General features: G+C 39.2%; 1 protein-coding gene across 1 annotated transcript in view; it reads left to right on the plus strand.

Annotated features, from left to right (window-relative positions):
• Window positions 1–23,587, plus strand: part of vstm2a (V-set and transmembrane domain containing 2A) — a 67,994-nt gene extending 44,407 nt beyond the window's left edge. The window contains exons 3-5 of the mRNA XM_020101377.2: window positions 5,499–5,549; window positions 7,604–7,934; window positions 20,399–23,587. Of these exons, the coding sequence (XP_019956936.2) occupies window positions 5,499–5,549; window positions 7,604–7,934; window positions 20,399–20,475 (459 nt within the window). The 3' untranslated portion in view covers window positions 20,476–23,587. The remainder of the gene's footprint in view (window positions 1–5,498; window positions 5,550–7,603; window positions 7,935–20,398) is intronic.
• The last annotated feature ends 719 nt before the right edge of the window (window positions 23,588–24,306 follow it).

Genomic DNA, 24,306 nt, shown 5'->3' on the forward strand with positions numbered 1-24,306 from the left:
GTCAATATTTTCATGGTTTTTCATGAAATGGAATTTACTTTATTATCGTCTGCATGTGTGGTTTGTATATGAGTTTGAATGTTTTACTGGATTGCTGATATTTTTTGGTTTCATATATTACATGTCTGCTGTTTCAGAGGTATGTTAAGCAATCGACACAATGTTCAGACCCAACTTCACACATTTTCAAAATAAAAGTTGTGTAATTCAGCTTAATATTAAGCAGTTCAACAACACAATTAGCTTTTAGTTTGAAGACAGATTACTTAATAGGTAATTATCCTATGAATGTTGTTTCCATGACAGAGATCGGGACACCTGCAAATGTCTTTACTTTTGTTTTGTGAGCCTACACATTTATAACAGTTTATTATAATATAAAACCATGTTAAAGTGTAGTGCCCACACTTTCTCTAAAATTAGCTAAATCTATTGCATTGCAGTTAATTAATACTTTTTGGATTTTGATATACCTTTACCATTTGCAGTCAATTCCACAAAAAATGGTTGACATGTCTCAAGTCAAGTGTCAAGTAAATATGTCAAGTTCACTTGACCAAGTGGAGTATTTAAACGGTATGATTTATTTAAATTAATTTAATCCTACTCGAGGACTCACAATCATACTTCAAACAATGTGCCATAAGCATCTATTTCCTTTCCTGCCCATGTGTCAAGGAGAAAGCCAGGGTACTCTCAACTCTCATCACTACATATTAAATGAAGCGCTATGGCCAGCAGATGGTTAGCATTGCTTAGCACAAAAACTGCAGAAATACTGATACGTGTAGAGGTATCCAGAAGTCTCTGGAGCTGGATAGGAAATTCCTCTGATTGATCTTAGACAAAAAATATTTTTTCACTCTACATTGAAATCACCAAAAAATAGTATACTGGAATAAATTAGGTGATAATTCATCATTTATTCCTTATCGAACCAATAATTGAAGATATATAGATCTAGTTATCAGCCTCATGCTGTTTGAGTAGTTGTTATGGTCACACCCTCGGGTGGTAGTGTGACATTTTCAATACCACAGAAACTTAATGACTAGTCTTCAGGCTGAGCATGATTCAGATGCACAGCTATGAAGTATACACAATCATTCTTGTGTATTATGATTCTGTCCTCACTGAGCATCAGGGGGCCAGCCTTGACAGGCTATCTATTAAGATCCATTGTGGATGTAAAACGACTGCTGCCGTTGTTGGCCCATGGAAAAGGATGACACATGCAACAGAGAATTAATTTTGTTTTTTAGCACTCTTTCAAAGTAAACCTGAATGTAGAGTCTTTTGAGAGCCAATTTGGATGCTTGATTAATCCACAGTGATGATATCCCTCTGGTGAAAATCTATTTTTCTTCTCCATGAAGGCCTCTGTGGAATTAAATATCCCTCTTCCGACTCTTTTTTATTTTAAAGAAATAGGAAATACCCAGCAAGATGTTTCAGACAATGCCAACGGTAAAGTGCTGTTATGATGAAACCCCTGTTTTTCACGAACCACATGTATAAGAAATATTTGAACAGACAAACAAAATCGTCCAAACTTCCATACAAATGCAAATGATTGTGATGAATCTGTGCCATTTTATAATCTTAGAAAGTGAAATGGTTGCATTTCATAACAAGTTTGATAAATACAATGACACATTGTTAAGGGAGTTACAATTACATTGCTTTTATGGATGAACCTGTAGCCAAACACACTCTACTGATTACCAGCAAAAGACATTTAAATCTGCATCATCATTCCTACAAAAACAAAAATATATATATTTAATATAATAAATCGAATAGCATCCCACAGGCATTTGTTCTAAATACCATAATTTTACTTCAAATGAATAGCATAATCTAGAGGTTTTGTGAAGGAAGTGTACTGAAGTACCACCACTCAGCTGTCATCATGTAGTGCAAACTGGTGACGATAAGCTTTCCACTGCAGTAAGCACTGCTTAATCTCCTCCATCTTCACAGTTTGAGATTACAGAGTTTAATACGTCATATGAAGTGCATGTCCACAGTTTAACCTCCTCTCTGTGTTTGTGAAATTTTATTCAAAATATTGTCTCATATTATTGTGTTTTCATTGGTCATGATCACATCACAGCAAAAGCTGTAATGGTCAAAACCTTTCTTCATAATTTAGTCACAGTAAATCTGTGAAACTTTTTTTTTTTGACGCACAGTAATTGTGGAGCCCATTTCAGAAGACGTCAGTTTGTGATTTGCATGAGGAACGGCAGCGTGTCCTGGTGGACCGGGATTTGGAATAAAGCGTCAAGTGATTGAAATTGAGATACTTTCGTGCGGCCGCGGCTTTGGCTCAGAAAGCACTCATGTGATAGAAATGGGATATAAATGTGAAAATAATGGAGGTGTAGGTCCTTCGGTCTCATTGAAAACTCACACTGCTGTCACAGGCTCCTAACTCTCTTCAAGAAACATTTGTCAGGTACACATTTAGATGAGAAAAAGTCATTGAGGAGTTGAAACTGTTAAATGCAGCTCGAGTGATTATGCTCTATAAAAGGTTTAACATTCACATTTTATCCATTCTTATTTAGGAGACACAAAGCAACCTCTTCGTAGCAGATAAATGTCTGTTACATCAGATGATAAATGTCAGGAGTCCTAATTGATATTGGACATCCATTATGTCACTATTATGTTAATTGCACTCGTACAGTGCTGGGTGACTAATGGGTTCACACTCATAAAATACCAGCTATTTTTTAGTTTTAGTGCCCATGAATTCAGTGAGTCAGTTAGAATAAAATATTGTGAAACATTACTAAGATAGAGGTGAACCCAGGCGCGGGTTTATTCTCGGTATGTGGACAAGGCAGGCGCAGTCTGCTGACCTCAGTGGGGAGATGCTGCCATGAAAAACAAAAAAATAAGGCCTGTTTCATTCCTTTTAAACTACTCCATTGTTCCCACTATGGCCCTGTTCACGCCTGATATTAACATGCGTCTGCACATGCACATATTGACCACTTGAAAATATGTTGGAGCAATGAAGTCACACAATGTGTTTAGTGAGGACCACAATTTCAAAATGAGAGTTTAAAACGATTCCTTCATTCTTTTGCTCTGACTGATTAACCAGTAGTGATGTTTTGGCCATCAGCTGAGGTTATGAAACCAAAAATAAATTATTTAACGACTGATATTCAAATAGTGTTCTGTATTTCCTATTGCAATGTGTTTTTGTACCTTTAACTTTTTCTTTAAAAAATCACATGGTGTAGTTGTACATTGCAATCAACTGAATGCCCTTTGCCTAATCCAATTAGGGGGGGGGGGGGGCTAGGGAGGGCCTTGTCCTTGGCTATTGGAGAAACATAATAATCCAAACAGGGCGGATACTGATCTCTATGCAGCGAGATATAAAGGGCTCATTCTAAGCTACTGAAAACACAATTCTTAGTTTTAAGTGATTATTCACTAGATATGGCAATAGATCCCCCCAAAATCTGACATTCCATACTTCCTGATATGAGGAATTCTAATCTTAATTAGGAGTTGCTCAAAAATCTATACTGTATAGTGTATTGTGAGACCTTTGCTGCTAATAACTACTCTCCAAGCACAAGCCAAGGCAACCCTAATACCATCATTCGTGTTGCAAGATTTTCTTAAACTTCACAAAGCTCACGTAGAATAGTGTGCATACCTGACCAATTCCTACTGGGAACAAAGCTTTAAAAAATGTTGTTTTTTTTTGTCTGGTTCAGTCCCATTGGCATGTTGGATACTTTGGTTTTTACACTATTCATAGCTGTAATTTGTTGAAAAATGCATGAGTCACACTCTGAAGTAGAGACACAGAAAACCGGCTATGATGTTACACTGACTTTACAGTATAAATACAGTCTTATTCCACTTTAACTGACCTTCTTGTTGTAATGTACCAAATCCCAGCGTGATTGGCTATCAGGTTTAGCAACTTTTTCATTGTCTAATCAAAGGAGCTAGTCTAACTTCATTGAGAGAAGTCAGTGAAGAAATTCAAATAATAAGAGAAATGACAACCATTCAACTTTGGTGCTGGAAGCTGGATAGTAATAGAATTCAGTCTCTATGCGATGAGAAGCCATTTTAGGAGTCCAATACAATTTTCAATGATGACATGTGCAAGAGGCTGTTCAACTGTTGTTCACAGTGACCAAAGTGCAAAAGGCACTACATGCATGAGCAGACCACAGAAGTGCCTCTCTTGCCCTCAGGTGACAGACTATGCAGACTACACACCCAGGCCGGGCTGAGAAGTTTATAGAAGAGAAGGCTGAAATTGATGGCTCGAAACAGTCCGACGACAATTAATCCTGCCTCGCCGCTAAGGACGGCTCTTTGATACAATAGAGAATGCCAGGTCGATCTGTGGAGCCAAGATGTAGGAGTCATGCATACATGCAGACAGGGAAAAGTTACGGCTCTTAATTCTGCTCATTAATCACCTGTCACCTGCTGAACATCCTCCAGAGAAAAGCGCTCGGTTCCTCCGAGGTAATTACAGTACTTGAAATAATGCTCTCCCCAGCAAATGCTCATAAGTAGCCATCTTATTCCTCTCCTGCCCTTGGTTTTTTTTGTCTCAGCTGTGGAGTTTTCCATGTCCTCTGGAGAAACTTCCTCCTCCTCCTCCTTTCTCTCTCTCTCTCTCTCTCCCTTTTCTGCAGCCGCACTCTTGCTCTTCTTCAGCTTTGTAGTCAGCAGACTTTTTTTTCCGGGCACACGTCCATTTGGCATCCGATGTAGGATAAATAAATTATAGCCTCTAAAATCAATGCTCGGTCCATAACGTAGGCTGTAGGCTTAGTGCTTGCCACCGCGCTAGAATTATGCCACCAGGGCTCAAAAAGGGGCATTTTGTGGGCCCAGGAGGCATGGTATTCTGTGCTTCTTTTTTTTTTTGTTCCGATTTTTTTTTACTGAAAAGCTATTCCCGGCCTTCTGACATTTTATTATTTGTCATAAGTTTTTATGAGTAATATTATTTTTACTGCGGCAACTGATGGAGGTTTTGAGGCATAATTTCTCTCAGGAAGCTGTTAGTTTGTCACACATCACGCTGGTTTGAACCAGTTTCTTTCCTCTGAATTTGCCGTAGCGTTTGGAGGCCGTGTTTAATTTCTCCACAGAACCACTTAAAGAATCTAAAAATAAATCAAAAACTCGAGCAGGAGTGACGTCTTTGTGCATTTATTTTTTAAGGCAGAGCGGTAGCAACGCAGTCACTCAGTGTGTAGACTATGCGCCGGTGTACGAATGAAAGATTTATAACCCTCATTGGATTGATGATGCCTTTTCTCAAAGTGGTCATAGTAATCTCGTAGTTGGTTTTCAGGGATTTTCGTCACCAGACCTGCATGAAATACGTCTTTGATTGTGTCCTCAGAGTGTCTGTTCGAGAGCCGCTTCACTCAGCAGGATAATATCACTCTGCTAATACTCTCTTTCTCTTGCGTTCTGTTTCTGTGTTCCAGATGGAGATGGTACCAGAACCTGATCCTGATGATGACGGGACAAAAATAAGTGTAAGTAGAGGAAAGCGTTGTGTATTCCCATTCTGGGCTCAACATAGGGTCAAAGGGTCTTTGAGAGAAATGATGTTCACAAATAATTTCAAAGATTGCAGTTACAAAACAAATGTGAAGCTATAAATAAATTGGAAATTGCATGTGTATGTGTAACAAAGTAATATCTGTGAGGGTTACACAAAGACACTGTAAAATAGGTTTTGTGAACATCTGTGTACATATGAAAGACAGAAAAATACGAGCCAAACAATTGAATCTGATTGGACACTGACAGTCCAATCATGAAGCAGAATCCAGTCAGAAGAAGAAACGGTTTCGTTACATTCATCACCATTGCAGTTCTTGAAGGTGTAGCAGATTTTCATGGTGGTAGCTGTAATTATGTAAGATGATTCGGTAGTAAAATAGTGGTAAATGATTTATGTGCTGTGAATGTATACAAAACCCAACTGGGTCATAAAAGAGCCTTTCAGTACCAGGTGCAGAAATGAAGACAATAGTACCATTGTCATTGTCCAATCACATTCAGATTTAACTTTTTCTTTTTTTCCATGTACTTATATTTGACATATTACAAACGTTTATCTCGTACAGAGTTATTGTGAAGATCATGTACAAGCTCATAATCTTTTTCGACCCTTATTTGAGCACATATGGTTGCTGCCCAGTGCCTAAACACGTGTTTCCAAGACGTAAGTTGGCAGTTGCCTCGTTCCAAGCAAACACAACGGCAACTGATTTCCCCTAATAATACACCTTCAGTGGAAGAAAGGAGCTAATCATTGAAATCAGTGGCAGTGTATTATTACTGTCACTGTGGTTCTCTGCCTGCATTCATGGCCAGGCAACTCGTTCGCCCCTTTTTTTTTCCCCTGCCACTTTAAATGCAAAGCTGCGCACAGAGGAGCTTTCATCTTTACCGCCCATCAAACTACACAGTCCTCTTTAGGATGACCTCACTGGATTTTACATACAGCCATACATCAAATGACCAGTTTGACATTGTCATATCTCAGCAATTAAACTGAATAATTATGATTACAACATCATAATTACTGACTGGAATAATGGGTATAACGATACAAATAGGACCCGAGTTAGAAGGAAGCACATGTCCCTTTAAAATCATCATAATAAGTTGCAATGACAAATGTTATCCAATGCATGTTACTTGCAGGTTATCAGGTCTAAGCTCAAATAAAGTATTTTATTTTAAAATGTGCAAACATCTGCCTCATTCTGATCAATTAGAAAGATGTGTGCTGCTGAACATAGGGGCTATACATGGGTCCCCATGTACAAAATAATGTTTACAGTCAAATCAGTGTGTGGGCTTAGACTATCACAAAAAAAACTCAGTATTGGGCTGAACTGTACATTAACCATAGAACACCTTGCAATATATAGTGGAGAATTGCACTTCTATTATTCTATTGCACACAGTATTTCAGGTTTATCATTATATTGATGAAACAATCATGTACATTCAGTTTGATCTCAAAGCTGAAGTACTTTCAATTATCTCTGCCAAACAACCCAATAGACAGTCCCACAACTATCTGGATCAGACTTTTTTTTTTTTTTTATAAAATAATGTTTGTTGCTTTGCAGAATCACAATAATGCACTCTGATGGATTTTCACTGTGTATCCCCTGGACACCTCTAGATTTAATGCTGAAGGCCAGTGAGTGTAAGATTGTTGCTCCAATGCCACCAGTTTAAAAAGGTTAGTTCAGAGCCCTCGTGCCCCACAGGATGGAGGGAAAAGCTGCAGATGATAACTGCCAACAGATGAGAACCTTCTGCCTCAAGCCAAGAAACCTTGCTCTGGAAATATATTTTTCACCCCTGATAGTCATTGCCATACCTGTATAGGTTACTATACACAAATCCACCTTTCTTTTTAATGTGTTAGTATCCAAATGTGACAGGATGAGAATCCCATAGCATTTTGTAGAATAAAGTACTATGATTCCTCATGAAACCTTCTGGAATCATATCGTTCTGTTCAATGTTATGACACTGTGGTCTCTTTTAATTACTCTAACAGACAGTGAAGGTCCAGGGCAACGACATCTCACACAAGCTGCAGATCTCCAGAGTGAGCAAGGGTGACGAAGGGCTGTACGAGTGCCGGGTGACGCGAGCTAACTACGGGGAGATTGTGGAGTACAAAGCCCAGGCCTGGCTGAAGGTCAACACCACGGCCAGACCACGGCGACCACTGTCGCCTCCCAAGAAGAGCTCGCCACTGCACCTGACGGACAAGAAGCCAAGAAAGTCCAGCTCACAGCAGGATAGCATGAGTTCAGACCAGAGGGTGTCCTCCACCTCCACCTCTCACACATCCTCCAATACAGCTAAACACAACCCCGGCTCAGGTAAGGCCCTGGGGGAGGGTTATATAATGAGCGCACTGTAGAGCTTACCCCTGTAGAGCCAGATATTTATTTCCAACTTATAGACTGGTCCTCAACCCTCCTGATTTCTTTGACACATTTGTGGGATACTTGCCAAGTATACTCAACAAAAATAGTTGATTGGTTGAGATCCTGTAAAATCAACAGACCTCGGCATGGTGTTATCCAAGTGTAAAATGGTGACTATAGAAAACTGACCTCCATCACGAAGAGGTAACCATGTTTCAAGGCAGACTGATAGAAATCAATGCACCTGCATGCTCAGAATTATCGATCCTGGGTGAAGAGGAGGGCTTTCGGTATCTGAAGGCGCTGGACAATAAAGAGACTCTTAGGAGAGTCTCTGTTCTCACAGACAAACTGAGACAGAACGCGTGTTGTGCAGAAAATAAGTTAAAGCATTTTAATGTGATTTGAAAGCCACAATGCAAAGAAGCTGACCAAGTAATGAATGAGTCTATGGTATTGATCAACTATCAGAGGGTTGCTAAAGTTTACTTCACAGCTTGAGCCAAGTAGCAGGAATACATCTCTGTTAAATATCAGCTTTTTGGCGAAGTCGGTATCCCCATCTGACTATTGACATTCTGCCATTCTAAGGTCTTCCTGCCAAGACTGTGGCTCTAAGGTGGTGGCGCACATTCCAGTTTCTCAGGTCACTCTATGATGTCGGTTGAGTAATTGCAAATTTAAAAGACCATGACAGACAATGTCAAAATTGAATCTGACTGAACTTTGAGTTCTCTGGGTTGGGATTGGCCAGACCACACATGCCTCACACACCAATGACAGACACGCAAGTAAAAACTTTATGGATTTCTTTGACAGTCCACTGGCTGCATGCAATTTATATTTCAAAGGATGACAGGAGAAGTATGAGGGTCTTTAGTTAGGGTTTCATTTGAATATAATGGGTTTCTGAGATGATTTAAAGGGAATATTATCACATGGTCTATCTATATGTGATAGATATTATGGAAATCAGCAGACCTGCACACACAGTCTAACACATACATCTGTGGTAGATATAAAGGCCATTAAGAGCCATTCAGGCACCATAGATACTGAAGAAGTCTTTGATTTTATTTCATCTTGCTGGACTGGAGTCTTTATACTGGGATCAGAGAGTCAAGCGCCTGCCTCCAGCATCCCCAAAGTGTTGCTTCAAGCCTCTCGACTAAGGAGATGAGAATCTAGCCTGTGACTCTTTAAATTGATTTTACGACTTTACTGTTAATGTTTTAAGCACTGCATGTTCAGTGTCCCAGCCTTATTTCAGAAATGTTCATGTCCCAAGAGCGGCTGCTAAGATCTTCACGCGGGCAGGCCTCATCGGCTCACTCTAAAACACACAGAGGGTGCAGCATTGTTCTAAAAGTTACACAATAAGAATTTGAAAGATGCTATAATCACAGAAACTGCTTCACATATACTGGCTTAAAGTTATTATTATTTTTATTGGACTTGAACAAATGTAATTCATGAGATTCATTGCAGTGTATCTGTATCATTGGAGCTCCAGCACATATTTAACTGTCAGTCCATTCTAAGATCAAGTCTGTAATTGCATTCAGCCGATCGTAGAGAATATTAATGTTATCTTTGTCCTTCATGAAGCACAGGAATAATTTCAAAGACGTGTGCGGGCTCATGCCAACTGAGTTGTCTCAGTGACTGCAAACATGCTCTGCCTATGCGAGAAACGGAAAATGCGCATGTGCTAACAGCTTGTGGAGGATATTTTAACTATTTCATGGATTTTGAGGTCAGCGGAGTTCCAGGTAATTATCTTCAACAAGATCCACCTACAGTAGGAAGCTAAAGGAAGTGAGGGATAATACACAGCTACTTGTTTTCAATGGTTTTTACGTGAATAATCTGACATCAGATTTCTAATATCATTCAGTCTTTAGGTAATTTAAATGGAAAAAAGCTACAAGTCTCACTCACAAAAATACCAGCTGTCCCAGTCCAACCTTTTTGTTAATTTATGTCTTAAAAACCCATAAGAGACAATTCCATATGTTACTAACAGTTGCATACAGTAAAGACAGAAGTATGAGCAAATCAGTTGAGACTGTGGATTAGCTACTTACTGTAATCTTTTTTTTAATCAATGATCTAATGTACAATATATAAAACTCGAACCTCAGTCCCCATTATTAATGATAACCAACCCCTAAATATATGTTTACATGCTGTCGCCTTAGTGCAAGTTATGATAAATTAAGATTTTTTTTATTCAGATACTACATTGCACAAAAAACTTGTGCATTAGGTATTAAACAGAAGCAAAACCAGAGTCGTCACAGTGACCTTTAATTAAATGTGGTCATTGAGATAACAAACCACACTTCTAACTGCACGATTCACCCTGACAATAGGCTGCAATTTCAACCAGAGAGAATAGTGTTTCCACCTGCTGTTAAATTACTTCATACTTAGTACTTAAACTCTGTTCTGATTTTAGGCCATTCCCACAAAATTATTTTATTTTTTCACAGCTCTTTAAGACAACCCATATAGAGTATGACATGTTCTGAACCGGCACACTGTAGTCAAGTTAATGCATGGATCAAAATCTACTCGGCTCAGGCTCTGCAGATATTTGCAATCATGATTTAATAACGTAGTGTCCTCTATGATAATAACCACATGTCTGTCCGAGATTCTCATGGTTTAAAATGAACCTGAGATTAAAAAGTATGATCACCAGGTTGAAAACATATCCTGGGACGTTACATGGCAAGGGCAGTCATCATTGCAGCAACATTCAACATTGTTAATAAAACATCAGTGTCATTGATTTCTGAAGTCTGATGTCTAAAACTACAATTAATAATTTAAAAAAATTATAATTTGTCCTCAGCCAACAATATTTTTAGACTCACCTAAGCAACTGAACTCAAAGCTTTGACAAACAAACAGACACATTTATAAATGTAGGCTCCGTACAAAGAAAGTCATGAGGATATGAGTCCAGTTAACAGCAGCGCACAGATTACCCTCAGGTGTTTCAGTGTAAATATGCTAACCATTAACTCTTGGCAATATTTTAAATTCTCATATCAAACTGAGTTGTAATTGTACTGCTCCTTCTCATCTATGAATTCCAGTCATTTCCTCTCTGGCCAGACAGTTCAAACACAAAGTCAGACCTGCTCTGGGCTCAGATAGCCCCCTGCACCCCGAAGCAAAACACAGAAAGATATTACTTGCCACTGAATAGAGGTAAAAAGTTGAATAATCCCCGGGGCTGCAGAGTCGGAGATTATGAGGCAGCCAAATTATGCTGACAACTGTGTTGCAGTGAGTCCTCTGTGCAGTGTGTCTGACACTGATAAATGCCTCTCCGTAGCTGCTCAGACAGCCTTAGCCACCTTCTATGAGCAGCAGAGAGGTGTTGAGCTGAGGGCGACAGAGTTCTATTACTCCTGTGCTCAGGTCTGAGGCAGATGAGCAACAATAGGTAAATGGGCTGAGATGAAATTAAACCTGGGAGAGTGCAGATATTTTCCTTTTCCGCATTGCTGCATCTGTAAACAATGAGGCACTTTCCGGATGGGGGGAACGTGGCTGCGGCTGGCGGAGTGGCTGAAGCCGGAGCAGCAGCCGACACCATAGCATCAGCGGCAGAAGCATAGTGGTTGTTCACAGCTACTCCCCACCAGTGTGTCAGCTGTTGTTAGATCACAGCTCAGCCTCCATCGTTCCTGGCAGTGTTGTTTTCTCAAAGCTCAGGGGTGACCGGAGCTGAACGAGAAAAAAGAGGAAAGAAAAATGTCCCCTAAGCCAGACTTGTCCTCCTACTCCTGAGGCCAGCCTGCTTCCCGCATGAAAGAAAAAAACAAATATGAACTCAGCTTGATTGCATAAGCATTCATCCAAACAAAAAAAACAAAAAATCAGTGACCTTGTTTTTAAGAAACCCCCATATTTTTCTAAACTGCCTCAACTGTGTATGTCTAAGGAAAGAACACCAGTGAGTCATCACTCCACTAGGTGGTTGGGAACAGCAGGACTGTTGTTCATGATTGCATTCACGTTGCACGCAATGTGTCACTTCAGTTTCATGTGGATGTGTCCATTGTTCCCTCCTTATTCAACAAATGACTTGTGTATGCATGCAAATCTGCCCAACACCTGAGTGCACAGTGTGGAAAATGTCCAGTTCTGAGCTACACTGAAGTCTCATGAAGGATTTGGCGACATGACTCCATGTGCAATTACTCTGGAACAGTGTAAAATGTGTGCACAAGTAATCCACATGACTGATAACTGACCTGCCAATAGTAACACACCTAATACTCATTACATGATCGATAAAAAGATCCAATTGATCCATAAAACTGGGTTGTACAATTGTTCAAGTGTACAGCCATTTAAAAGGTTCAAGCATTAAGTTCTTGTTTCAATATTAAGTGAGGCAGACATATTTTAATATCAAGTGGGGTTCCTCAGGGATCCATTCAGGGGCCTTCTCTGATGAATAATAATAAGTCCAGTTTATTTATGGCGGCGTTAGCAGTAGGCCAGTGTCTATGTCTGATATAGAGTTGTGTGTAAAAAATAATTGTAGTTTTTAATCATAAACAAACCTAACTTTAATGTTACTAAGCTATTGCATTTAATGCATGTGTACTTGCATAGGTTAGACTGTTTATATAGTGCCGTACATTGAATGTTGTTTTAGCAATCCCGACTGTGTCATATATATAGGAAATAGCATATAGCATTTTATTCATTCGGGTGGGTATACAAACATTATCAAAATCACCCACATTTTTCAGCTCTACTTGCATCGACTGTCAGTTTAGTTGTATTCTAATAGCTTGTTTGGCATCATGTAGCTATAATAATCCATCTTCATTTATAAGCTTTTAATTTAAACACAAAAAATCTTTATTTGTCAATCTACTAGTATATTAAGCTATCAAGTTCAATTACCTTGAATTTGTACTTGAGTATTATACTTGAGTAAATGTCCTAATATGTAAAGACTGGGTTTTTGTTTGAGGAAAGAAACCAAAACTGAAAAAAGATTGAAAGAGAAGTAATATTAAAACACACAGTGGGCCCACACATTAAGCCCCAATGCGCTGCATGTTCCTCATATCAGTGATGGCTATGTGCTTCGGAGAGTGTCTGCAGTCATGTTACACAAAACTGCTTATGTGATCCTTTCAAATGAGGTGGATGGTAATTTTGGAGTTCAACTACCAAACTGTGGGATTTAGCCTGACCCACAGCTGAACAGTCAAGCTGCAAGGTAATGACATCCAGCTGTATTTAACCAGCAAGTCAGCAAAAAAATCCAGTCACGGCTCATGCAGGCAGACAGTCCGACAGAGAGCGCAGGCTATCAGTCAACAAGCAAATCAGACCGCAAGTTTTATAACAGAGCCACCAGGTAAGTGAGGAAGCAAGTCAAAGAGACAGTCAGCTAGCCAGTCAGCCAGCCAGGGATCAGCAGGAATAGATGGGACTGGCTCTAAGCCAGTTTGAGCTCCCTGTGGAGGTGCTGTGGTGATTCACATCCTTGCCTCACTGAACCTGACTGCCTCGCTGGCCTGGAATCGATATTTCACATCACCATTTCACCGAGCCAAAAACATTTTGGCAAATTGCAGAGCGTTGTGTAAGGTTAAGTAGGACAAAATGAAGAGTATTCTGTGTGGGTCTATTCTATCCCTGCACGTACCAAGAAAGCCGGAAGAGGTCTCACTGTAGGAGGAAAAAATGCAAACAGACGCAAAAAAAAAGTGGCATCGTGCAGTTCAAAGTCCTGAGACATCCTATAATAGTCAGACGTCTTCAATTCACATTTGCAATGAAAACCTTTCAGCTTTCACTTCCCCCTTCATGTTCCACCACTGTGGCTGAATAGTGCTGCAGGAATGGAGCTTCATTCCAACAGACTTGGATATGTGAAATACTCCAATCACTGCCCACATAAAGGAATAGTTTTGGAGAATTCAGCTGAATTGCTGGGCTTTATTTTTCTCTTTGCTCAGCGATTAAAATGCATGGCAGCGTACAACAAATAGTCACAATTACTCCCCCTTCGTTGTCGTCTAAAAATAGCATGAGAACACAGAGGGTACCTTTACCTTTACTTTCTGTACAGGTTATTTGTCAGGGGAAAAACAGCACACACACAAAAAACCTTGTCTCGTGTGTGATTTGTGTGTGGGAATAATAGCTTTAGAAATTGTGTTGCTTTCCACCTGTGTGTGGCTGGCTTACATGTAATGTCAGTGTCAGAGATGGAATAAATGGAAACACTCACACACCCGATTCTGCTAATAGATTGAACAAGGTGAAAAGGGTTATATATATGTCATATAAGTATGATAGAGTTATAGTGTATTACATTGTGCCGGCAATGCAAGGAGAGAAAATAATTGCTGGGGCTGAATTATATAATATTTCCGGTGGCATGGTGATGTCCTTGAGCCAACAGGACAAGGAACTAGTCAGTTATAGTTAAGATAAAATAGAATAACATACATTAAACAGGAGAAATTTACATCACAGCAAGATTTGACGTAATAAAAGGCATCAGCCAGCTGAAAATTCTTAAGCCCTGATCTCAGAGCGCTGAGACTCGGAGCAGACTTCCAGTTTCCTGGGACTATGTTCAGACATATGAAGCATAAAAGCCGAAGTCTGCTTCTCCATGTTTAATCGTAACGCTGGGGACATGGAAAAAAGCGTGTCTGAGATCTGAGAGGTTTATAATGTAGCTGCAGATCAGGACTGTGGAACCTCAACCTTTCAGTACTTAAAGGTACAGTGTGTAGAATTTATTGATATCTAGTGTTGAAGTTGCATGTTGCAGCTGAACACCCCTCACCTCACCCTCTCCTTCCAAACATGAAAAAGAAACTGTGGTAGACTTCAGTTGTCATAAAAACTCAAAAGGTGTTTAGTTTGTCCAGTCTGGACTAATGCAAAAAACATGGCGGCCTCTGTAGAGAGGGTCCCCTCGATGTAAATATAAAGTATTTAAATATAAAGGACCTTTTCTGGGGTAAAGAAAACTACAATTCATACAATTTAGATGAAACGAACTAGTGAAAACATCATGAGGATTATTCTACTTTAAATTTCTGCTAATAGATCCCTTTCACCTAAATCTTACACACTGGACCTTTAAAGTCCAACTTTGGTTGATAGTTGAAGATTTGACAAATGACTACACATGTATGTGTTTTACTTTATATTCTGAGCAGCACCTGCCTGTCGTCACCCCTACTGAAGATAAGCACATGCATGAGATCACATCCTGCTGAAATATTAGTCCTTTGATATTAATATGTTCTTCAGGTAACTGAAGTAGGTTTATTACTACTACTGGACCTTGTCAGGACCAGGAGACCTCGAAGCCCAGTCCTAATGAGGCAAACATCAATCCAGAGGTCTTGGTTGACGTTAAGGGTTGGATATGATTTGTGTTTCGGTCAAGGTTAGGATTAGCTATAAATTGATCGTTAAAGTTAAGGTGTTAACGCTGAAGGGGATTTTTCACTGGACTGTGAGTCCACGCTTCCTTCAGTTATTCTTTGTCTGATACAATTGTATCTATATGCACCTTCTATACTGTTCATGTTTTCCTGGACATACAAACTGACAAAATGCATATAAAGCAATAAAAACGCGACAATAGCAAACAAATAATCTATGAATATAATACAGAAATCTTCCTCCTATTCTGTACAAGGGTTTTATTCTAAATCCAGAGGAGGTGAAGCCATATTTGGTTTTGAATCAGACTGCATCTCGAAGATGTCATTACTGACACTAAAGATTTGTGATGGATTTCTTATTTTTTTAAGCCCCCTCTTGGTCATGCCAATTAAAAATGGTTTCAGAAAATGTTTATGTATAATTCCACAGTACAAACTACGCTATTAGCTCTGCCGCTGTTGGACCAGGTGTAGGTCGAGCTGGTTCTCCTGCCTGCATCACTTAAACTGTTCTCAGACATAAACCCCTGAAAATGTCAGCACAATTTTCCTTTCATATATAATGAAGTTTTGCATCTGTCAGAAACGTCATCAACACGCCGACTCACTCACAGTAAATCCTCCTAATATCTCCACATCGGCTCATTCGGACAATGTCCGGAGTTTTTACGAGGGACCCGGCAGGAGAAACTCCGGAGAATGTTCACAGCAACTGACTCAAAATGTTTTCTTCCTCACACCCAGCCCCTCAGGATAATTTATGGAGATTACTAAAAACGTCAGTGTATGTCAACTGTCTTTGAGCAGTCACCATTTGTTCCATTACAAACATACTAGTATTTGTGCCAACTTTCATCAGTACTACGGAAATAGTTTGATATATAATAAAACATTTCTCATACAAATAAGTTAAAATTCAAATCAAGTTTATCTTAATGTCAGTATGCAAAATGCAGATCAAGATCATTTCAGGATTTTTCCCTGTCTGGCACACATCTTGATAAGACATAAATCTTTTTAAAGCAAACATGTCCCAAATATATACAGTATTTTCTTCCTACAGGGTTTTAAGTTAAGTAATTATGATGAGTAATAAATTAGCATTTACCAACATAGCACATTTGTTTCAAACCATTTAAAGTGGTAGATTAATCCACATTTGGTTCTGTAGGGAATATTTGGACTAGGAGGACCAGGATCAGGTCTATAGAGGTAGGTCTATAGTGTATATGTTTATGATATTGAAGGACCATGTCAAGCAGAATAACAGTGTGATACATACAGATAGTATTTGTTAATTAGGTATATTCAGTGGTTTGGATTACATTTTTTAAGCGTGAACACATAAAACCACTACAACTACCTTTGAAACAAAGCAATCTTACAGTACATTACAAACGGGAATACTAAATGTGTGATCATCAATTTAACATGAGCCATTCTACCAGCCCATCTGTGCAGGTATGGTAATGTTTTTCCGTGAACATGCAAGCTGTGGGATTTCACCCTATGGCTAACAGTGTGCGTGTTAGCAGTCAACCTGAACACATTGTGCCCCTGAGCTTCCTCAATGGATGATAAGCACGATGCAACTCGTTTGGATAAATGCTAATTTTGCATTAAACAACACAAAGAAAACAATTAGTGCAGTTTAGCAAACATATTATTTTGATGATTCTGAAGCAATGTAGTTTGGTGGTAGATTTTTGCTTCCAGTTCATGAGAAAGCTTCCCTGATGCAATGACCCATGCATTAAGCGAATTAACATAGCTGAAGTGTAGTCAGCGCTCACACTGCTGTGAATAACAAATGCTCGTAACCAAACCTTGACAAGCATGCACTGATTGGTGGTGTTTTATGTATACTATCATTATTTCTGAAAATTAATAATTCATGTGCCATTTCCACCACTGTGACTTTGACAATTACTGGTAAGGACAGTGCTGTAGATGCACCGCTGATGGAGTTTCACTATTAAACTCATATAATGTACATGGCTCTGGAGCCATGTGTCTCAACAATAGACAGTTTAACGGAGCACAGTGAGCCAGCGCTGCAAAATACCCAAAACTTCATCAACTGATTTTACATGGTGGGCTAGTAAAAAAAACACATAATAATAATAATGTGATATATATATATGTTTTTCTGCTTTTTCCACCTCAGTCACTTAATTCACACATTTGGCTACACACAAGAAAGTAGGTGAGTCATTGCTTCAGCTAAACCAGCAGGCATTTCTTTCATTTTTCATGTTTAGCCAAAATATAAACAAGTTCCGGCTTACAAGAGTCTGTAGCCATGCTTGTGCTTTGAGGTTTAAGCTCAAAATGATAATACTAGTAAGCAGTCCATACTTTTCTTACTTGCACATTACTATTTTCTAATTCTGGTCATAAACCAAAGTATTGGACCATCAGAATATTTGATTCAGAAGAGGAATTGAATGTGTGTACCAACCTCACTAGTAGTCCCTCCAGTTGTTGTAGAACATTGTCCCAAAGGTGAAGTACACTGGGAGATTGTCCTGAAAAATTGAAAGTAGAAACAATTAAGAAAATCACATGAAAAAAACAAACAATCAACATGATTTTGAAAAACATATGGTGTATATGCAGAAGGACACAGATGGTGGTTATGCATTGCAACCTTTCTACGTGGAGATGCACTATGGAGCTTTGTGACATAATGGAACAGGGTGTTCCAAATGGTATGAGATTGCTTGGCAACCGCTTAGGCTCTTTCCTGGGGGGCAGGAAAACCAGGCTGGTGATTTGTTTCTGTATCCAAGAAAGAGACACATCCTCCATCCCTGACACAAGGTTTTTGAAATGATACAATACATCTTTGACTTTGGTTTGTACCACTACTGAGTAGAGTATAAAAAAAAGCTAGATATTACTGGATGTTTACTGTAAACACATCTACTGTCTCCACATCTTCTTGGCTCTCACTTTTTGCCGGAGGCTGATTAATTATTCTCTGTGTGATGGATGTTTGGGCCCTGAGTGATTTTGGCTCCTCTGTGGCCCTCCTGTTCTCTAGATCACCTCAAGCTAAATGAGATGTGGTGGGGATGGAATAAAGGGTCAAAGCCCTCAGTGTCTCGCCATCCTTCCCTCCTTTTTACAATTCCTTCCTTTATCCCCAAATCCCCCACAGCGCAGACAATCCAGAGCTGGGCCACAAAGAACAAAGTGTTCCCCTGGATGATATCTGTCCTAGAACCATCTCCTGGTTTGGCACAGGGATCTAGTAAATGTCAAAATGATTTAGTGAATATTTAACTTTCTATTACCCGAGTACTACTGTGTTTTAACAGGTTTACAACTTCTCTTGTTTCTTACTTCTACTACTTCTTTCACTCTGTACCTCTCAGACCCTTTCTCTCCCTATCCAAGCAGTTTCTGCTGAAAGAGAGTGAATTGCAACTCTGCTACATAGGCTAGTACAGTTGTCATTTGTTGTTTTGCTCTCATCATTTCAGGTTCACTGTCCCTGAGATGCAGGCGAGATCAAATATAGGCTCAGGAGGCAGTGTGCTAGTTTGCAGTTGTTAGGCATGTTGGCTGCTCAGTAAACAGTCCGAGCAGCCTGCAGTGATGATAGCAGTTTGTCAGGGCCAAGACGGAGGTAGCTGCCCACATAAATCCTTTCCTTAACAGTTCAAAGGCTGTTTGCTTTGAGGGCTCTGCAACTACAGTGAGCAGCCTCTGTGTGATGCATTGTTCGAATATGTAAATGAAGGCATGACCGCCGTTACGTTGAGATTCAATGCCTGCACATGCGCACACTGCTTTTGTTATAAAGCAGAAAGTCCAGTTTTCTTGATTTGCGACGAAATGAAGCAATAAAACAAATGCCCACCATTTATGTCACATAGATTGTGTAAATATGTAAATGCAAAGTACTCTGTGGTTTCCCAAAGTTTGGAAATGCATTTCAAAGCAACAAAAAACTAAATCCAGACATATGATGTTTTTTTTAATCCATGTTTTTAAGAATTTGCAGCCAAGCAGCACTCACTTCTTTTATTGGTGACTGCAGCTTTATGGGCTTCAGCTAATGAAGCCATATGCTGTAACATGTGACATGTAGAAGAGGCTGAAACACAAGCAGACAAAGACATGTCAGATCAAATGGATGATTCTGTGCATCTTATTTTGAAATCATATAGTACAAGCTACCAATAAACAGCAAATATTGCAAATAATTTTAAATAATACATGATTATACGCTTTTATATTGCAAAGAAAACACATTTGTTGTCAATGAACATTTTACTGATACTTTCATTATTAAAATATTTGTGAATTGCTTAATTTATAAATTAACAACATGTTGCATTTCCTATTAAAATCCACCTCTGGTCCCGTCAGAGACCAGATGTCAGCCAGAGACGCAGAGGAAAGACCTTAAGAAAGGTGTTAATCTCCTGCATATCAGATGAAGGTCAGGTCACATTTTATGAGCAGTTAATGCAGAGACACCGATAAGTCCACAGGGTCCTTTTCTGAACCCTGTACAATGATGTAAAATTCTGATTAGTATTTTTAAGGGTTTTGACGTCAGGTCCAGGAGGAAGATTATTTAATATTAAAAGCACCAAAACATGTGACTACCTGCTTACCCCACCACCACAACCAAAAACAGACCAAATATAACTACCTAAATACTTCATTTCCATGATGTAGCAAATGTAAGAATAAAGACCTGGGGAAATAAAGATATCTTAGTTTTTACAGCTGAAATGTAAATATTCTTTTGAGAAACATTATGCTATTCATTTCCAGGTATGTGTGCTGCAGATCTGTGATATAACACTGTAGTAAAAGCAATGAGATCGTCTGATTTCTTTGTCTTTGCTATTGTACATGATCATATTTCCGACCTTGACTTGCATGTCATGTAATATTCATTGTGTGTTTTTAATCCCCTGCTCCTTCTCTTTGCAGGTACAAGAATATTATCCAGCTGTGGACTGACTGTCCTCCTCCTGGCGTGCGGTTTGGTGAGGGATGCCTTGTTATAATTTGAAGAACTGACATGATTTGCTCCCAGATCTCGCTCTCTCTCTATCCCTCTCCCTTTCTCTTTCTCTCTCTGTTTGCTCCCAAAGTGAACGAGAAAAAATTGCCTGTTTTACTCCCCCACCCCCCCCCACCCCCACCATGCGGACAGCACAGTTGAATCCTCATTTCCCAGCCACCACTGCTCTTGCACCCAGCACATTGTTATTAGCCAGTGTAAACACCAGTCACCTTTAAACCAGTTGGATTACCTTTTTGTACAGACGTCGACCCGACACCATCTGAGGTGCAGCGCTCTGGTTTCAAAACGGACTCTGTATCATACTGGATACCTCTCAATGGAAGAATGACTCTGTTATGGTTTCGATGTTCCAGTTTATGTGTTCATTGCTCAAAAGTGAACAAGAAAAAAGGAGAATATATATCTGTGTCATATATACGATTCCGGATATATATCTGTTTTATTTGTAACACCTAGAATTACTGTATGTGCTGTATACGTAGCTGACACTCACCATGATAGGCCATGGAACTTCGTTGTGAAAAGCCACTCCGGCCCTTTCAAAGAAACAAAATAAATTCAAATACATATTAATTCAGACTGTTAACATCAACCATCAGGTTAAAACAGGTTAAATTCCTATATTTGTTTCTTTTGTCAGCTGTGTTGACCATCCAGATGATCTAATGTGCATAATTAAACATCCTGTTGGTGACAGATGTGCATGCTTTGTGGTCGGAAGGCTTAAAAGAGGAGGAGCATATGTTATTAGAACTACAGAAGTCAACGTTAAAGTATTTTGAATTCATTTTCATTTTAATGTGCTACCTTTGATGTGAAAACGTGTCATTCTACTTTGTATTGCATCCTCAGTAGGAATAAAAAGGATGTCACGATTTATGAGTCATTTAAAATCCTGATATGTGACCATTGGACGATTCATTTGAATTGACCTGCACCATTTTTAAAAGGCATGCTTGCGGTTGCTGCGCACATCCATATTATGACAGAGGATGGATGCCTTTTTCCCCACTTTGGATCATAAGTAGAGCTAGTTTCTGTTTTAGCAAACACACAAATTCCCGCATTTGCAGGCAGATGTTTTAAGTGGCTGGATGTTGACATGAGATGCAGTGCAACACACACACAACAGACCCATGTTTGGGAGAAATAAGTTAGTCCGATGATATTATTTCCTTTTCGACCTCACAGTAATATATTTTTTAACCTTATTTTCCAGATGAGATATGATAGAGATTTTTATCCACTCAGAGCATTTATAAGCAAAACGCTTTGACAATCTGACTCAAACACAGGCAGATGTGTTGTTTGGTTTCATAGTGCAACAAGTCCTATATTCAGATTCTTACCATGGTACAGTGTAACATCCAGGATTGAACCTCTTTTGTTGTTAACTTTTGAGCTGAAAAAAGGAAATTGTACACCATCCTTTAGAAATGCAGACGATTCAAACTGAAATGTTTATAAATAATAGAATAGTGGATTTATGTCTCCAGATTCATGCTGTAAGTGAATGTTATCCACCATGAGTGTAAGCTGCCAGAGTGCAGCAGTTGCCCCGCAATGAGATCAATATTTTATTTTGGTCGATGTTGTCCCCTAAGCACACACTATTCTTTGCTCAGTTGATGCCCGAAACCTCCAGCTGACGTTAAGGTGTTCAAACATGAAGCATGATTATCTAGTTCCTCATGTGTTGTATGGTATAATCTAACATTCATACATAACATACAGGTGTAATTGCCAATAATTACTGTGCTGTGTGCTCTCCGAAAGCAAAATACTCACCTCACTTTGTGCTTTTATTCCGCTTTGCAGACAAAGCAAAAATGTATAGTTGTACTGTAATTCCCAAAGAACTGTGGTGGGAAACTTGTTGATTCAGCATCGGGAGTTCAAAGGCTGACAGAGCGCGTCATGCTTTGGGATCAGACCACAGACGTCTCCCGATCAGCAGCCTTCAGCCTCAGTACAAGACGTGTGAGCAATAGCGGGCAACCCTGTCTAATCCCCCGAGCTCCAAATAGCTTCAGGGTTTATTTGGACAGTTAATCTTGCATTACTTTCATATATATGCCACTCTGCTGTGACTGGAAATAGATTGCTACATTTTGAAATGAGACATGTTGTGTAATATGATTCAGAATGTTTAAGTTTGCAGGGATGAAAAAAATAAAAAGGTAGAGCTTATTTTGAGGTACTGGGACGGGATTTGGATGCTGACTCTGTTGGAAATGTGCCTGAGCACTTTGGAGAGAATGTGCACAGTCTGAGTGGACATGTTGACTTTGTCCAGCCCTCATGTAAAAAGTAACAGATCTGTACAACTTGTAAATGAATTAATCAGCATGTTAAGAATTTTTTTTTTTTTAAAGAAGTCAATTTAAAAAGGCAGAGGCCAGTGATGTTCTGTACTCGTAACAATGGTGTCATGTACTCATATTGAAGTGTTAACAAGTCCAAAGTGGGTCTTCATCTCTTCAAAATGAACTTGGGTAAAATGTATTTGAGAAAAAAAAAAAATCTATATATATAAGAAATATCTCCTTTATAAAGCTTTCATCCTAATCTAGAGGACTCCTTCTCTGTGGGTCTCCGCAACATATTGAATAACAATGAGTGAAAGATTGGAGTGATGATTGATTTGATATTGTGATCAGAGAGAAGCAAAATGATGCTTTGTTTAAAAAAAAAAAAGAAAAGAAGTTTGGGTATCGATGGAGGCAGAGGTGCTCACGGGCAACAATGCCTCTGTTACCAAAGACGAGAACAGTTCACGACGATGGCAAAAGCAGCAGCTCCTTCATCCAGGGATGTTATTTCAGAAACATCACACAACCATTTTCTGTTCTGTTTTATATGCCGCGCTCCTCATCCACTCTAGATGTATTTGTTTCTTCTAATGTGTTTCATTTCAATGCGGTCCTGTCTGTTTGTTGAGCTGTCGAAAATCCTGATGAATTATAATTCTTTTCTTCTTTGGTATTGTGTGAGGCTTCTGTACTGGAACATTGCAACAGTTTGTATTATAATGACAATATCAGAATAATATTTAAATAAATCATTTTCACAGATGAAATTCAAACAATAAAGGGTTCCATCTGTTTGGTTGGTAACATACTGAGCTCCGTAGCGAGTGAAGCAGGGAGTGCTGACGGTGCCAAATGCCGGCCCAGTTTCCAACTCGGAGGAAAGTTACTTTTGTGTGAGCTTAATCACTTTATATTTGATAGCTCTGCCAATCACAATTCAAATCAGTGTGCCCTTCATTTATACAACCACCCAAAGGAAATTACAGTGAGATTAAACTAGAAATACATTTCCTGAACCAAACCAACCTAACTTAATTTATTTTCATCCAATCACATTAAAAAAATATATAAAACAAGCACATAAATACAAACAAATACCCACAGACACGAGCACGCACCATAAAGGAATGAGTGAACAGAAAAAAAAATTGATTGTGAAGGAAAAACAAAAAAAGGGACACCACCTTCTTTCTGGATTCAGGCCACCGACCTCCACGGAGCAACAGAAGTAATAACCAAGTCTCCACAGATGTCCCCACGCTCCACGGAGTCGAGCAGATGACAGCACACAAAGTCCAGGCACGTCAGAGGCTGAGCACGGAAGGAAAGACCCTGAACTTAACGAGAGCTTTAAAACACATCAGCAATAGCTTTTAAAACATAATGCTATACAGTTCAATCTGTACAGGTTGACATAATGACCATGCATTTCAAAATGTAGCTATTTGTTGTATTGTATGCTTGTGCTACATTTTAAATGCCATGAGGCTGACTGGGTC

Source organism: Paralichthys olivaceus, chromosome 17, assembly GCF_024713975.1.
Source record: "Paralichthys olivaceus isolate ysfri-2021 chromosome 17, ASM2471397v2, whole genome shotgun sequence".
Lineage (NCBI taxonomy): Eukaryota > Metazoa > Chordata > Actinopteri > Pleuronectiformes > Paralichthyidae > Paralichthys > Paralichthys olivaceus.